The sequence below is a fragment of the Mycteria americana genome, chromosome 2 (genome assembly GCF_035582795.1).
Source record: "Mycteria americana isolate JAX WOST 10 ecotype Jacksonville Zoo and Gardens chromosome 2, USCA_MyAme_1.0, whole genome shotgun sequence".
Lineage (NCBI taxonomy): Eukaryota > Metazoa > Chordata > Aves > Ciconiiformes > Ciconiidae > Mycteria > Mycteria americana.
Genome location: NC_134366.1, coordinates 128,619,698 through 128,637,576, shown reverse-complemented (window position 1 = coordinate 128,637,576; position 17,879 = coordinate 128,619,698). Strand labels below are relative to the sequence as shown.

Genomic DNA, 17,879 nt, shown 5'->3' with positions numbered 1-17,879 from the left:
CCAGGTTGGGAATGGGCTCCTCTGGTCCTGGCTTCATTCTCCCCCCTCTACCAGAAACCTTCCCTAAGTGGGGCTGGGCAGTGGCTCAGCCTCAGCCCTGGGAATACCCGAAGGCAGTGGGAGGGCTCAGGCTGACCTGTTGGTGGTGGGACACAACCAGGTAGCTTCAACCCATGGCAGAAAGAGGTCCTGACCCAAGGCTCAAATCCCTGGAGATTTAGCAGCAACTACTGCAGCAACATCGCTCATGCTGCAAAAGATCAGAGCTGCGAGAATTGCAATGAAGTCTCCTCCTCTTCTTCCAAAAACCAAATATTTTCATCTAAATGTAGGTGGCTTTTAGGTACTGCACTGAAGATTCACCCCTGAAACTTGGCCTTTGCAAGAAAAGTCCACTGGGAGCTTCGGCGCCCTTGCTATAGTACTCTCTTCACCTCCTGGCTGCTGCGAGTTTTGCTTCTGCTATATCAAAACTGAGATACAACAAGAGATTTAGTACTCTGAAATCGGAAAGCATTTACCATAAAGAAGAATGTTCTGTTTACATGCACACACACATACATGCATTTTCTGACTTGTAGAAGAGGATACAGTTGCCGAGCTCTTGGGGAAACAGATACTACCTGCACACACAGAATAAGTGAACTTTTTTTTTAAAGCAGCTGCCTTTTTCTTCCTGCTCCCATATGCAGTCACTAATGAAACAACAATATGTATTTAAACAAGCAACGTATTATTTTAGAATGTTTCGAATAGTCTCTAAGAGCTAGACAGATTTTAACATATATTTTTTTATTAAATATGTAAAAAGATAAACGCAAGTCAAGTTATTCACATATTCAGACAAAAATCTACTCTACCATGCGACAATTTGTGGATAATGTAAAATGACTGATACATCTGAATAAGACTTTTTGTATCTATTATGCCATTACTTATCTATTTATAATTAACAATACATATGTTTACATTCCTTTCGGTTTACATTTAATATATAACCAAAGCTTTATGGTGTGCTATTTAGTAAAGGTAATTACAAATGCATATTAAAACCATAACGGAATAATGGGTTACTCACAGGGGGTGGGGGAGAAGGACAACTCTTTCCCCTTTCAGACCATCGCTCTCCCCTCAGCACAGCCAAATTTCTAGTGCCCACGAGGTACTTCACTGCCCCGGCTCCCTACGTCAGTCACTTCCCCCTTGATACAAGCAGCGAGAGGGCTATGGTCCTCAGACCAGAAATAGGATGTAAGGAATTTTCAGGAAATGAAGTTCAGCTTTTTTTGAAATTTGTTTTTAAATGTGCTTCAAAGAGAGAAAAGGAGAGAGGCACAACAGCCTGGCTACAAACCTTCCGGGGAGCTCAGCAATCCAACCATTTGCACCTTTAGAAAAACATTTTCTCTCGAAGTGCTCTCCATGCATCTGCTCGAGCCTTAGCAGAAGGATGAACTGCAGCAAGCAGACACTGGTGCTGATGAAACCAAGTTTATAGCCTGATCCCAAACTCCTTGCCCCATCAGAAATCCCATACAGGTTAAAGGACATGCTGGAGACTGGAAAAAAATTAGTAACTGCTCTTCGGTTCAACAGTATTATGAAGAACTACCGTTTATTACAATGACAATTGTAATAAGTACATATGTTCTAATAAACACAAATACAACAAAAATGACAATTCCCCCATTTGTGGTGATTCCTGGAAATACTTATTTTGGAATATACACATTTTTAGAAACCAGACCTTATTGGCAACCAATCGAAATGGGAAAGGAAAGCGCTGGCCTGCAGGCTGCAGTACTTCCACTTCATCAGCAGGCAGGACGCGAGGTCAATGCTGGAGGCAGGGCTGGGAAACCTTCAGCCCCCAGGGTCCAGAAACTCTTCTGCTGAGCAGGGGGAGCAAGCAAGGAACGGGAAATACCTGTTCTAATGCTTAACAGTATTTTATGTGTTGTCTGTGGTGCAACACAACAGCAGGGATCTCACATTTAACTAAGAGCCACTTAGCTGCAAAAGATTGATTAGGAACAGAAAACTGCGCGTGCATGTGCGTGCGTGTGTGCTGGGGGTTGATTAACTGGAAACCTTTCTGTGGAAGCGTAAGCTGGGAACTTATGCTTTAGGAGCACATGGAGGTCTAAGATGATTTAGCTGTTCGACAGGCTTTGGAGTTTTTCAGTGACTGCCGACTGGGATGGGACTTCCATGTACCTGCTAAATCAGCATAACAATCCAGAATTAAGAAAATCAAGTGAGAGACCAAGAATACCAAGCATTAAATATTGAGAGAGACTACAACGCGCAGTTTTTCAAGAAAAATAAAGAATGCTTTATACGCTTCGAGATACTTCTGTTTATAAAATACCATCACGTAGAACAGGGCGATGGGACCGCACTGGACGGGAAGGCTCTCACTGCAGACATCTCCAGGGCAGACGTGGTTCTGCACTGTGCCGGCCTCACTGGAGAAAGATCAGCCAAGCACAGAACCAGCTCCGTGCCCCTCAGTCAGCTGGTCCCCCTCTGATGTGTGCTCTGCTCTGGCTCCAGAAGGACTCCTCGCTGCCTCTCAGCGCTTCGGAAGCAGCCTCAACGCCCGCGAGGTGTCCGCCACCCACTTAAAGGGAGTTTGGGGGGGTTCAGGGCTAGTGCTGCTGCTGGTTTTTTCCCCATGCCTTGCACTAGTGAGGAAATTTTCTGTCTTCCATGCTTGTATGGCTGGGGCAGCAGAGGGGGGAAGGACAGCGAAAAGAAATGGCTGGCCTACTTTGTCCTCTTCCGAGGGGTGGGAAGCAGAGTATGACGGCAGAGACCGTGTCCTGCAGCTACACTTGTGTCAAGGAGATTTCTCTCCTCCATTAGCACTGAGCTCTGTGGAGGCAGAGCTGAAGCTGGAGGCTGGGACTGGATTCCTCAGGAAGGAAGAAAAGCTGGGAAATGTCTATTGACTAGTCAGGAAACTGGGAGGGTTTTCAAAAAACTTAAGTGGATGTCTGTTCCTCCAGAAATAAGCCAAAAAACATACCATGCAGCTTTCTAACAAGCTAACACAGGGGTTTAAATCTCTCCTAGTGAAACAGATGCTCTGCCTTCCATTTTGTGAAGGCAGGAAAGGAATAAACGTGAGCAACACGAGCATTTTCCTCCACAACACACCTCATCGTTATGGCTTGAGTATGACTTCCACTGTATCCCTTTATTCCAATTGTTCGACCGAATTTATGCCCCAAGGCAGATGTACTAGAGAACGCGAAAGCACCACAAAGTGAGAGACACAGCTAGTGGTACGGTACTTCTTGCCACACAAAATGCCAATATAAATATGTTAGAACAAGTTACAAGTGTATCATACTTAAGACGAAAAAGAAAAAAAAATAAATATATATATTTTTTTTTTAAAGAGCAGAACAAATCTCAAGCAGCCAAGTGGTGAAGTTGCAGTGATGTACAGTAGGTGATGTAGCCCTACACCCTCTTGGGAAGATACACTGAAAGAAGACGTCTGCAAATGCATCTTGGCAAAGTATGGGTACAGAATGCAGTGGTTGGCTGGCACTCACTATGGTACATAAATGTTAATGGCAGACTGGGAGTGAACCGATTTCAAGTTTGAGGCCACACATGTTCCGTTCTCCAGAAGAAAGTTCTCACACAAAACGAAAATTGTCAGAGACGCTGGGTGAGTCAGTACTCCTCCTGCTGCTGGGGCTGTTCATGGACTTGCTCTTCACCTTCATGCTCTTCTGTGTGGCTCTCCTGCAGGGAGAAAAAGACCCCAAAACGTTCCTCAGCAGAAAGCATTTCTCATGTAATCTTGCCGCCCCACACTCCTCGCCATAGCCTAAAGCTTAACTTCTAATTATCATGCACGTAAGTACAAAATGAGCTGTAACCTGAGAAAAGCAGCGTCTTGTAGTATTACAATAAAATGTATTTACTTTGCTTTTAATCAATGCATATGCAGCACTGATACTTCTCCAGAAAAAGTGTCAGTTTTCAACATCACAGAGTGTTAACTGTTCCAGTAAGTGAACATTTTGAACAGCTAGACAGCGAGATGCTCAACAGTTAGGTGCTGTATCACAGCATCCTGATGTCCTCCCATTTTCAGTTTGTCCAAGGATTTCTGAATCTGTCTGCTATAGTTTTCACACAATCTCCACTCTAGGTTTAGATCACTAAATGGACAAGACACTTTTGCTATCACCTGCTTTAAAGGTTAAACTCAGCCTCCTTTTTGAGGTCAGATATACTACTTTCCCAAAATAATATACCGATGCCAGACCAGAGTTCAAAGGTTACCAACACAGTGATTTTTAGTGGTATCCAGAAAATATAACCACAGACTGACTTGCAAACACATTTTCTTCGAAAAAACCTGAGCCCAGTATTCACTGATTTTACAGAGCTACTGTTAAAAGCTGTGAATTACTAATAAACACTTCCCTTTTGCAAATGGTTATTACACACAGTATTTTCCAGAGCTGTCTCTCTGAATATACATTGCCATTGCGAGAAGAATCCCTGACCGAAAGGAAGGCTGGATCCTCACTGCAGGTGATACCAGTTTTAAACAATTTCCAATTTAGAGAAAACAGACCTGGTATCTTGAGTTGGCCTGGATGTATCAGAGCTCAAAAAGTCTGGCTGACTCTTAGGGCATTACTTCTGTATTCCCATTAAGTGCAGCTGCATTTGCAGCTTTTCTCTCAAGTGGCTTCCATCTTTCTGGAGCACAGTTCCCTGAAAAGATCCCACACATCTACTCTCTGCCCTGCATTAGTAGCGCTCTGCCGTAGGCAGCTCCAAAGGAAAATGCTTTTCCAAGAGACTGAGCTGCCATTCAAAACGCAGCATCCCTGATGCGGTACCTCTGCAGAACTCGCCTGGCTCCCGGCAATTTCGGTTAGAAGTGAGCAGTTTGAACAACAAACTTTGACAAATTGATACTGCTAACTTTTCAAATTTGAAGCAAAAATTAAAAGAAAAGGGAGGCCATAATTTGAGTTTTCCCAGGATAGTTCAGAGCAGCTTATGCAATAAGAAAATATTTCCCTTCTGGCAATAAAACGTTCATATTTCTAAAGGGCAGGAACAGGAGAAGAAGGTTCCTACCATTTGCTGATATAATGGAAATATTCAGCTGTTCACCACATACAGAAACAGCCAAATTCCAATCGAAAGCAAGCTTTCTATCACTCAGGTGCTATTTTCAGGTAGAAGCCACACGTGTCAGTCAGGACAACTGCAGTTTAGCACCTTATGGCCCCTTGGGGGGAGCGATGTCCTTATTACATACACTAGGTACATCACGTCAAAACAGCTTTTGCGTAGTAGCTAAAAATCGCAACTTCTGTGATGGGCTGCAAGGGTGCAAGACTTGCAGAGAACAGGAGTTTCACAGAGAGAAGCTGACAGCTGTGAGAACGTGACCCTGCTTTACGGGGTGAGAAAACTGAAGCTTGTTTAGCTGCTGTGAGCTATGTTCCCTTAACCCCATGTATCCTGACCCTCCTTATGTGTTGAGGTGACCTGCTCTGGAATGCACCTATTCCATAGGCTCTATGTATGCAGAGTTTGAGACACACTTATTAGAAAGCCCACTCATGCAGATTTTATAGGTCATGTACATGCTATCCTTCCATGCACATAATAGGAAAAGCCTCTAACCACAAGGAGTGGCTTGGGAACCTACTCTGCAGCTCTGGAGTGGTGGCTCCTCTCTTGCCAGCCTTACCTTTGATGGAAACGGTAAATCTTAACGTGACTACCTCAGAAGTTGTTCTGAGACTTGGACACGTGCTTTTCAGTATGTACAGCTTGTATAAATACATGAAATGGGAAAGACAAGAGTCACTATGCCCAATTACCTTGGGACTGTGGAATCTCCTTGAATAGCATCCCCTAATAAGGAAAGTAGTGGAAGATCTATTTAGAGCACTTATTTCTGGCTTGGATCACACGGCCATGGTCATCTCTGTCTCACACAATGAGAGGTGCTCTCTTTTGACCCTTCGATCCAGTTGCCTCAAACTATTCAGGTGTGCCTGTAGACTGAAGAGCTAGACTTTATGAAAACCAGCTGCTGGGGGGCTGTGTGCCTTTCCCAAAAGCAGCAGCAGATGTAGTAGCTGCTAGAGCAGAAAGACACAAAACCAACTGCATTTTGAGCAATCGCTTTGGAAACTTGAGCTGAGCAACCAATAGATCAAATGGCAGCAATCCACCCAACTTCCGCATGAACTGAACCAGAACAGCCTAAGCAAAAGCTTTCCTACATGTTTGCTTTATGCGAAGACCTACAAGGCTATGGGTTTCCTAACTAGACACATAGGCTCTTCTGGTTCATCAGTCTGAAGCTCTCCTACTGTAAGACCATATGACCAAATGCTTTACATACTACCTGAGGTCTCAATGCTGTCTATAGCAGTCACAGCGTGAGGGCTAGGGGCCACTTCTCCCCACCACCCACATGTATCCTTTTGTAACACCGTTCTCTGTCAACGTTGATGTGTTTTTGATTAAGAAGTAGGATTACAAATGAGCAATTTGTAATTAAAAATTACAAAGGATTACAGATCGATCAGCCAACATTAAATGACAATAGCAGATACAACATTCCTCTTGCATAAGTAGAGGCATAATGATGTGGTTTAAAACAGAACCGTAACAGCGAAAAGAAAATGGAGCCTCTAAAAAAGAAGGAACCCAAATGGATTGATATTGGTGCTGTTAAGACTCAAAAACTCACCAAAATCAAGACAAAAAAATTATAATAATTTAAAAAAATCAGTCTTAAAAATTTAGCCTTTATTTAATTAAACAAACCAGAAGGTTATGAAGTGACATGGTTGAAACTATGCTGTGACTTGGAATTCTGAAAAAATAATTAACACCCCCACGACATGAACCTGATAAAAATCTCTTCAATGCAATCCTACAATAATCAAACCTCTGGAGAATGCTTTTTATAGGGACTAAATTCTATACTTGCATTCTGAATCGTTCTACACAGAATTTACCTGACAGCCTACAATGCACACGGGGGACCTATGAGCAACTGGGAGATGTGACCACTTAAAGTGCTGTCCAGATTTTTTTTTCTTATTTTTTTCTTTTAGGAGGATTAAATTAAGCAGAACAGAAAATTAAGTGTAAAAGTAGACTTGTACCTTCTGAATAAGAACAGTTGGTATGAAAAATAGGACATGATGTCTATGCCGTGTCGAATACAGTAGATGCCTGTCAAATTACAGCTAGGAAGGAAGCATTCGAGATTGCTATCAAGCAGTTGTTGGAAGTATGAACTGAAAACAAATTTAAGTTAGTCATGATATTCAAGCACAAGGCTTTGGTCAGGGATCACTTGTGCAGTACGTGTGAGATGCATTACCACGCATCTTCTTCCTGAAGAAAAGCCTCATGGCCACAGTATCATTTATAAGTGTCACAAATCCTGAAAATTAATGTAATCCTTTTTTCCCACTTTGCCTCTGTATACTTGAGACACTCTGAAACAGAGATTAAAAAAAAAAAATCTAAGCTGGATTTACAATGAACTCATTAGCAAGAAACTAAGAATGTTGAGTTGCCTGTGGTTGGGAATTGGGGCTATTTCCCATCTGGGGATTGGGAAAGACAAACCGCTGTTACCGAGGGATTAACCTGTGAAATGTTGTGAGATATAGAATTTAACTTGGGACAAATTCATTACAGAGAGAGAGAAAAAACAGAACTGAAGGGCAAAGCAGGGCAATGAGACAGCAAAGTCCAAAACCAAGAAGCAGGCAGGATCTGCATCAGCAAGGGAACCACAGTCTCTGGTTTAGTGCTAACATATTGGGGTCTTTCCTCAGCAAATTACAGTCCATCTGCTAAGCTGAGGAAGAAATGCATCCCGGAGATGAGGAGATCAAGTCTCCCACTAAAAGGTACAAAAAAATTGCATGGGGAATGGCCTCTGTATTCTTCTCTGGGGCAGCAGCATGCTCCTGCTGAAGTGACATACCCAGCCTCCAACTGCATCAGATTTTAGATAAAGGCACAGTCGTTGTATGTAGTTCACACGCAGGCATGGATGATGCTTTCAACAGAGAAAGGCTTGGAGGGAGGAAGCAGATAAAACACTGGGATGTGGGCTGAAGTACAACATTTTGTAGTGTATTCTGCCAGTAAGGAAAACTGCAGGAAGAAAAGCAACAAATGCATTCCTTGGCGGGGAATCACTTGCTATTTAAGCCAACAGACAGACAGATGTGGTAGGGGTATGGGGAGAAGAGGGATTTTTCTGGCTTTGCTTTATAAATAAATCACTGTTCTCGAATCCAGAAGACATTTTCTCTGACCACTATATATATGTAATTCTTTTAGCCTGTTATCACGTGCCTGGCAAATTTGTCTTATTGTTTATTCCTGTGACAATAATGGTTTCCTCCTCCTTTTCCTCTCTAGCACTCGCCCCGCACCGTTGAACAAATCCTCTTTCCCCTGTCACTTCTCATCTGAGCAGCGGCCCCTGTCAGCAGCAAGCTCGTGTCTCTCTTGCACCTAACTTTCATTTACGCTTTACTAGTCTTTTTAAGAAAAGCATGTGAGTTAGTAGTTGCTTCAGCACTATTTTTGATAAAAAAAGCTGCTGCAACAGCTTTCTGGGAACAGCTGTAAGACAGCCGACAGTACCACAGCGCTGCCGAGAGATTAAGTTGATGCTTATATGCTCCAGAGCCAAAGCCATCATCCACTGGAGACTGAAGGGTCAATCGTCAGTACAGTGCATACAGGGATTTAGTTAACATGAATGGGAGTAGTTCAGCTAAATCTCCACTGAATCATTATCCCTGAATGTATCTGAGGAATTTAACCAGCACCCTTTGCAGCTTCTTGCTTTGTTCAGCGTCCACAGCGCTAAGTCTAAGATGCAATGAGATTCTTGCTTAATCTTGCAGACAATACATTTATGAAATTTTGGTAATAGAGGATTACTGAGTTTGCACAAGGAAGAATTTTGCCTATAGCAACAGGATAAAAAAATGCTAAAGAGCATTATCTCTTGCAGATATAATTATGTATTTGGCAACCTGCACTGTACATATTACAACACTGCCACATGGGCTGGAGAAGGTTCACAGCTGCAGACATTGAACAGCACCTCTGTCGGAATCTCTGTGATTTTCAACACATGAAAGGACATGAGTAAAAGACTGTATGCAGAAAGGCAGAAGACGAAAAAGCAAAACTAAGGCTCAGAACCATATGAAATCAATTTCAAATTGTGACACACACCCTCGCCTTTCAGATCAACTTCAGCAAACCTAGAATACAAAACCTACACGGAAGCAGCAAAAAGCAACCAGCCTCCTGAATCTCTTCCCCAAGCTGAAAAGTCTGTTGTTTGCAAATGCAAACTTCCTTTCTGGGGGAGGAGGCATGGAAATCCTAGCTGCTACAGTGCTGCTGACCTAAATATAGGACATGACCCAACACTATGCCAATAAATTTTTATGAAATTAAGCTGTTTTGTCTAAACAAAAGACATTAAGCTTGAACTTACGTGTTCTTCTGAAGCATAAAGGACTTCCATTAGCCGATTGACAAGGTCATTATTCTCTCCCCCGTGTTCTTGGCAGAGAAGTTCAATCTCCCTTAATTTGCCAAAGTAGAAATCCCTTTCCTTCTCCACGCCTTCAAGTGCAAGTTTTAATGAATGTACCTGCATATAAATCAAGACGTGGCGCATCAGTTGTGAGGTGCACTACGGATAAAACAACTCAGCCTAAAATTATGCATGCTAAAAAAATCTTAAATATATATTCAATTTTATAGCTTAAAATGAAGTCCACTTTTTTCCCAGAAGTGCTAGATTGAACCTTACACGATAGAGACTAGTAAATCAGGCTCCCCCATCAAGGATCAAGGTTAAGATGTATCCAAGAGGCATAAAGGTCAATTTTCTCAGGGCTCTCTTATACTGAAACCCAAAGCAGCACTTCAGGAATCAGGGCTACTTAAGGCTTGTCTCCTAACAAAGCTGCCCAAAGTGCGTTGTAATGGTAATTAATAAAACTTCCAGCTCAGTACTTGCATTATTTTGCCTGGATTAATCTGTAGTTGTTGGGAAATCTACAATATCTCTGCACCTAAAAATACGTAGATCTAGCAGAAAAGCTTGCAAAGGGAAACAGTCTAGTTAAGAAATTAAAAGATCCTCTAGTTGCAAATGTGAGTATTGCTGTGTTGTTTTTTCACCTCTCCTTTTCTGCCTCCCCACTTACCATACTGTTAGAGACCTGTGTTTCGGCACTCTGACGCCGTGACCGGCTGCACCATGGACTTTCTGCTCTGATGTGCTGTTTCTATCAACAAATTCTCTCAAATGCCATGTATCTTTCTCTTTGCAACCTTGTTCACAAGTCTTCAAGCTATACTGTCAGTCTCAATTTCACCACTAGGACTGCTGCAAATCATTTATGGGCAACATAGCTGTTAATGATTAGGCTTCGTATAAATCATGACAGATGTTGCAACATATTTTTATACACACAAATATTATATATACACACATACATACATATTTAAAAGAGAACAATTTTGTGGGAGCATAACAGATAAACTACTGTCCAACGGGGTATACACAATCCGGATAACATGTGTAAGCGGCTCTCAAATTCGGAGGACAGCAGTGTAACAACCAACAGAAATAATCACAGATGAAGCTGTCTACAGTAAACACACTGACCCCAATCACATCCAAATTACAGCCAAATTAGCATCCACATTTTTAAGGCCCGCAATTATACAAATGATTCTCTAAATAAAAAATGCTAAATAAATTAAATCCCATCAGACTACATTTCAGTGAACAATTTAATACTAACTTCTGTGTTGCCAGTTCTACTGCAAGCTAATTTATTTCCTTCACTGGTAAAAATACCAGCAGAGTTCAAACAACGCTTTTCACAGCCTACTAAATCCTATCAGTTCATTTTTCCGTAACTGCTGAGCTAGCGATGCCTTTTTCTGACCTTTGATTGCACCCTCAGAGGTGTCAGGCAGCAGAACTGACCTGTTAGCAGGGCAGGATCCCAGAGCATCTCATTCACGTACTAACCCATTTCTGACCAGCAGCCTGAGTGTGACACTCAAGTCTTCCCTTGACAGTTTGAATCGATGATTGATACAATGACCAGTCACCTTAAAATTAACTATTTATTCATGAAAGTAGGAATAGCAAAATGGAACAAGAGTTTACAGTATTTTGGTCTGTAGACGAAGACCTCGCATTTAAGATGTGCCTTCCGGATCTGCAGCAGCATACTCCTTGAGAGCAACGCCTGCATCCAGACAGAACAAGAACGTAACTGCTCGCAGATCTCTTGCTCTCTGCTTGCTAAAGCTTGGGAAAACAATGAACTTCAGCTGAAACACTGGCAGCTAATAGCTCAGACTGTCTCCCCTTCTGACCTATTTACTATGAAGGCATTCTCCTGTTTTCATTCTATGCATTCACTCCGTTTTAAGAAACAGAATCATTAAACTATGCGTATCGTTAATTAACTACACTATACAGTAAACACTGTTATAAGCAAACCAGATATGCTTTTCTTCAGTTACATATCAGCTACTTGTCTGTGACATATTAATTTGTTTTTCTTCAGGCAATCAGCACATCCACATGCTACTTTTTCCTTCTATTTACATGCCAAAAGGCTAATCCTGTATGAGGAACCGCTTCTGGACCAGAAGTACCCCTCTGCAATCCTGTTAACTGGATTGCAAAGGCAACAGTTCCTACTAACTGGTCTTTTCTCTGACGGTACTTATTGGTAGTATGAATACTGACAGGATTGCAGAGCCAGGTTGGAGATTAAGTACATATTGTAGACACACAGCCAAGAAACTCTGTGTATACTAGCGTACAGTTAACAGTTCCTGGGACCATTCGCCACATGTAAAGGTCCCTTCTCCATATGTAATGGTCCCTGGTCTGTGTTGTCTTCTCAACTGCACTCAAACTCTTTGGGAGAGTACTAGCTGGCACAAACCAAAACCACAGCAGGGACCACTTAAGCATTTTAATGCCATGGGTAATCAAGTTCCAGTGCACAGTGACGTTCCTTGGAAGTGTTTAATTTACTAGCACAGACCAAGGTAATAGCTAAGACCATTTTAAGAGAAACTTTAAGATTGTTGGGAGCCATTAAACTAGCAAATGTTATGGATGGCTTACGATTATTGCAAATAGTTCATTAAGCAACCCTGTGGTAAAATATAGTGTATGGACAGCCCCACTACTTAAATTTTTCCACTACAAATTGCATGGAAGTTCAGATGTTTCAATCTCCCTTAGCTGCCATCCATGAAAGGGCTGAAAAAAAAAAAAAGTATCTGTTACAGCCACATAGGAATTTGATATCCACAGACACCATTCAACATTTCTTACTCATGATCAAGACAGCAAAGGGGTAAAAGTGGCTGCTGCCCTCATCTCCCTGGTTGCTGGAGGGTGGTAAAAAACAGGCAATTTGGCTTTTCCAGCATGTTCAGACTGGGGGTCAGAAAAACCTGGCTCAGAGCTGCTTGCAGCATAGTTTTTTTGGCTTGTGTTCTATGCCCAGGGTGCACAACTAACCATTAGTGGGAAATGAAATACCAAACACTGCCAGCATTAAAAAAAAAAAAAAAGCCTTCCAGACCATTCTAGCTAGAAGAGGTCTCTTAAAAACTAGCTATTAAAACACCAACTTTCTAAATCCTCAAAATTTCTTCTCCTCTTTGGTGATGTGGGAAATAATCAGTTTTCCCTCAGGGTTATTTGTATATAAAGCTTAAGGTTTTCACACATGGAACGTGCTAGGAATACATTAGCAGTGGATGTGATACTGACTGCCTATTTTAGGAAAGATCAAATATGTTTATGTTGCTCAGATCCCAACCAACTCCTCCTCCTGAAGTGAACACATTCTGACTTCTGAGTACAAATGTCATAAGTTGCATTAAGCTGACGTTTGAACTCCGCTCTTACATTGATTAAAACAAAAAGATTCCATGAAAAATATATACATCCATTCTTTGTGCAACATTTAAAAACTTTTCTGTTACAGCAACAATCAAAAGCCCATTTGGAAGGCTGGTAGACCCTGTTGTGCTCTCTGCTGCTCAGAATTATACCCTGAATCCGCAGTACGCCGTGTTTGGGATGTGGCTGTCCATCCACCACCTTTAAGTGCATAACAGTAACCAAGAATATGCAAACAGTGCCCCAACAAACCGAAATCTTTGTTGTTCAGGTCAATGAAAGTCTGAAACTGAAATGCCCTTAATTGTGGAAAATTATACTTCATCCAGAATAATTACTTCTTCCTGAATGCAGCTGCCAGGCAGCTCAGACTCTAATATACGAGGTTTTTCCCTTTCCAATTTCCCTTGTCCAGGACAAATACAGGGATCAGGCCTCATTTATAATAGTGGCATTTACACCATTCTGACAGCACGGTCTTGAGCCAGACGCAGATATTTAGTCATGTCCAGTGCAGACACTCTTGCATGTCCAGGAATGCCAGAGTGGTGTAAAGCTCCATAGCATAAATGAAAATTAAGCCCTTACATTCCTAACATTAAAGAAATTCTGCAGCTTTATTAATTATATTGCAGAACATTATTTATAATATAACTAAGTATTCTCACAAAGGTAGATCACATTTTTAAATGAAAAAGGTGTATTACCTTCTTGACACCTTCCTTCCAGAAAGCAGAGTGCAATGAGCTAGTCTTGATTCAGCTGCAAATCTCTAACACCTTGGTATTACAAACAGGCTTTTTTCTCCACAACGACACATTAAAATGATTTATTTCAAATTTGTAACACACAAGAGCAAAGACAGTGTTGGGATTTTTCCTATCCAAGTGAAATAAAAGATACATTTCAATGTCTAATACAATTATCATACTTCAGTGAGACTTACCTGTCTTTCCTAAGATCACGTTTTAAAAATACTGGCATACACCAGTCATCTCTGTCAGATGTTATTTTTAACAACAAATTGCTTTTTTTTTTTCTTCCCAGCTGAGCTATTTCAATCTTTTGTCCCTTCATAATTCTGGAGAGCATCATTCAACAGAGGGCAATGTTAGATTTCATGCCTGCCTGTGACAATAAATGCATCTAATTTTATGCCTAAAGCAAATTTACCTGTTCACTGAGCTGTATGACTTGAGTTTCCAAATCTTTATCTGATTTGGATGCCGAGCTGCTTGGTGCAGCTTTTTTTGCTGAAGATGGGCGAGAAGGTGTTGATCCTGGTTTAGAAGCTGGACTGGATTTAGCAGCACCTGAAAAATACAATAAATAAATAATAATCAAGATTTATCTCCATGATAAATACATTCCTATTAACCTGGTAGTGAAACAAAAGTATTCCTTTTACAGACAGCCATTCTCTCTCTTACTTCAAGGTGACAGTGGAGGAAGTTCCAGTGCTGCTACACATTGGGAAAGGAAAAAAACACATTTCCTAGCAGTTTTACTTTGAGTTTTCTACTGAGAGTGAAGTAACTCTGAAATGAAAATAAACAAACGTCAAATTAAGACTATAAAAGTTCCCTTAGCTCTCAGCAGCTTTCAGCCGTTAACAGACCACTCCCCCAGCCCAATATTTAGTGTACATATCTATCTTCAATTTCCCTGGAGAAAGACAGACTTGAAATAAACTCAGCTAAACTGCCTCTGTGCTTTCCTCATTTTCAAATGTAAACCATCCCTGAGACAAGGGCATTGAAATTCAGACAGAGCATGCAGAATTAAATCCATCGGTGGACTCACAGTTGCCATAGTGACCAAGAGATGAGTTTTGATCTGCTTACGGTTTGCTATTTGTTTTTAATTACTTGCACTGCAAGTCTGCTAGAATCTTTACCAGCAAAAACGGCAAGTAACAAGCGCGCACAGGTACTCTTCTTCACAAGGCCTGAGGCACGCAAATGCCCGAGCAGAGATCGTGCGAAAGGGTTTGCAGTGCCTTCATACGAACATCCCGGCCAGCTCCTCGCACCTTGCTCTGCCTCTCGGTCTCTCCTCTCCTTGTCGCTGGCTGTTCGATTTAGTCGCTCAGCCCTGGTACACGAGTGCCCGGCTCACGGCCGTCCACCTTGCCTGGGCTCCCACAGGCGCTGTACTCTGACTCACAGCCTTTTCCTTATTCCCTCTGACTAGGAATAAATTTCAGACACAGTGAACATACATCTGGTACAAAAATTGCTTGGGTTAAGACAACAGAACAGAAACCCAGCCCGCTCTCCGACCTGTTTTATTTTTGATTTATTGTGAATAAGAAGTCGTGCTTTGCAGCATCCACGTTTATCACTGTTTCTTAGAAAGAGCAAAATACAGTTGTTCGGACATGCGGATGGGCTCCATGGCCATCCTCCACCAAATGCCATCAGCTCTGAAGCCTGGGACACACAGGGTGCGGGAGAAAGCCTGAACCCAGCAAGCACCCAGCTCCCAGCTGGGCTCTGAGCTTGCAGCCACCACTTCGGGAGGGCTTTGCCCCAGCTTTCTCGGCAGCCGCCTTCCACCCCACACCTCACCAGCCGCTCCTCCCATACGATTACTTGATCTATGGCACACTGCAAATTGTTCTAAGTTGCTATTTCCACAGTGTATCCCCAGAGTCAGACAACACTTTATTAAAGCAATTCATTGTAAAACCAACGTTTTACAAAGGCATTACTAGGAAGAAACCGCAAGGAGGCAGGGAAGGCAGGAGGGGGAGAGAGACAACTTGTGGGGCTGCCCATATGACCAAACCCTGGAGCTCACACGGTCTCACTGACCTAGACCTGTGTACCGTTGTCCCTTGGAGGAGCTGAGAAGTGATGGGAGAGGAGAGCAGCAATGGGTTATTTAATCAAGCTTGCTTAAGCTTTCCTGATTTAGTCACAGGCCTCTCTGTAACAAGCATCTCCTCCCTCCTCTAAGGATAACTCTGTATTAACTGGGTCATCTAATGCCAACAGAACACAAATAAACAACTTGATAATGCAGTTGACTTGTGTGAACATTTCTGTGCAAGATGCCCATGCTCCTTTTCTATGCTCTTTAATGTAAGACAGAGAAGGAAAAAAAAAAAGTTGGGTTTGCTTGTTTGGGGTTTTTGGTTTTTTGTTTTGTTTTGGTTTTTTTGTTTGTTTGTTTGTTTGGGTTTTTTTTAGAAATTGGTGACTCCCATATGTTCCATGGCTAATTGCATACACAAACTCACCTCTAGCAGATTTCAGATACAGTACACAGACTCGCTAAAGTTGGGAAAATTCAATGTTGTGTACGTGCCTGAAATTAAACTTATTTTCACATCATGCTTAGATCAGCAAAGAACAAATAATTTGTGGAAAAACATTAAAAATGCCAAGATTTTTTGCTGTTATTCCTTTCTTTAGGCACTTTCATAAACTTTAGCACCCTGCCTGCAATGCTTTCCAGGTTCAGTCCATATTTTTGACTAACTAAAAATCAGCTGCTTCAGAGCAGGCTTGTTAAGATGCTCTCAAAGCCAGGAAAATAATTTTCATTTCGATTAGCAGATAAACAGAAGAAAACTGGCATCAACATATGCAAGATAAACACACACATGAAATAATCACTTTGACTATAGCATTCTAGTAGGGCCTCAAGTTATTTAATGAATACTTGTATCACACGCAACTGCAACTGTTACCTATACAATATTTAAAATGATATATATGTATACTAAACCAAGGTATCAACATTTATTTCTTATTGTATTCTACACCTGCAAGACACAGTTCAGGATATCAACTGAAAATTAAATGCCATAAAACAAGCTATGGACCTTCAGATGTGAAACCTTGGCTGGTCGATGCAGCTCCCCCCTCTACCAACTACCCTTCTTCTACTCGAAGGCAGTGCTGGACTTTCTCTAGGCAGCAAGCACCTGCACACAAGCACAGGAGACGCTGTTCAGCTTTTCTAGGGCGGCATCCCCCAGCCTGTCAGCTCTTCACCATTCCTCCTGGAAGGTGATGGTGCAAGACCTAAGCAAGGCGTGTTGTGCAGCCACAGCATATTGCTCCCTTTCATGCTCAACAGCCCTGCGAAGCGAGCTAGTTCTTTGTAGGTCGGGGTACTGATCACAGAAAGCCAAATCATTAAGTACACACCTCTTTTTAAACTGCAGAGTGAGTTAAGGACAGAACAGGCACAAACATTTAATCCCCAGGTATTCTCTCTAATTTGCAGCTGAGGCATCATCCCAGAGCATGCTGAGCAAGCCCACATCACCACTGTCTGCGGACAGAGAGGGCTGGATAGCACCGGTACACCACATTATATTCTGCCCTCCTTTGAAAACAACAAAGCCTTTCCAATTTCCACAGCAAAGTGTTACTAAGCTTTATAAAGTCCAGACAAATCAAAAGAAATCGACTTTTGCTCCGCTGCTCAGGATCAGCTCTTAAATGAACATGATATTCCAACTTCAGTAATGCAGATAAAAACCAGCTAAATAACCTGAGCATTTCAGACTGTATCAGCGACAGCTGGGTAGAACTTAATTGCAACAGAGAATGCCTAGGGACTTCTAATTTAAAATTTCCTGGAGGGGAAAAAAAAAAAGCTTTACTGCACATTTATTCTGAAACATCAGTTTTAGAATCAGCTCAGAGGTAAGCCTCCCATTTCTAACAGAAGCTTAATTTCATAGAAGAATTAAAGGATGCTGGTTGGTAGAGCAGTGCAAAGTACCTGAGACAGCCAGATATCTCAACGGAGATGGAAGATCTTGGTAGACTTAATGACTTTGCTATTGAGCACTACAATGGCTTTGCAGTCAATTAGCGCAAGCGTGGAATAAGTCCTA

General features: G+C 41.9%; 2 protein-coding genes across 4 annotated transcripts in view; one reads left to right on the top strand and one right to left on the bottom strand.

Moving 5' to 3' along the window:
* The window catches only part of LOC142406118 (ethanolaminephosphotransferase 1-like), a 65,089-nt gene extending 63,421 nt beyond the window's left edge, over positions 1 to 1,668 (top strand). Inside the window, exon 11 of the transcript XR_012774446.1 lies at positions 333 to 1,668. The gene's annotated coding sequence lies outside the window, so the exon portion shown is untranslated. The remainder of the gene's footprint in view (positions 1 to 332) is intronic.
* Positions 1,669 to 2,533: 865 nt separating this feature from the next.
* The window catches only part of MAPRE2 (microtubule associated protein RP/EB family member 2), a 74,006-nt gene continuing 58,660 nt past the window's right edge, over positions 2,534 to 17,879 (bottom strand). For all 3 annotated transcript variants that reach the window (XM_075494608.1, XM_075494610.1, XM_075494609.1), the window contains 3 exons: positions 14,195 to 14,334; positions 9,557 to 9,715; positions 2,534 to 3,762 (listed from right to left, as the gene is read on the bottom strand). In XM_075494608.1, the coding sequence (XP_075350723.1) occupies positions 3,691 to 3,762; positions 9,557 to 9,715; positions 14,195 to 14,334 (371 nt within the window). In that variant the 3' untranslated portion in view covers positions 2,534 to 3,690. The remainder of the gene's footprint in view (positions 3,763 to 9,556; positions 9,716 to 14,194; positions 14,335 to 17,879) is intronic.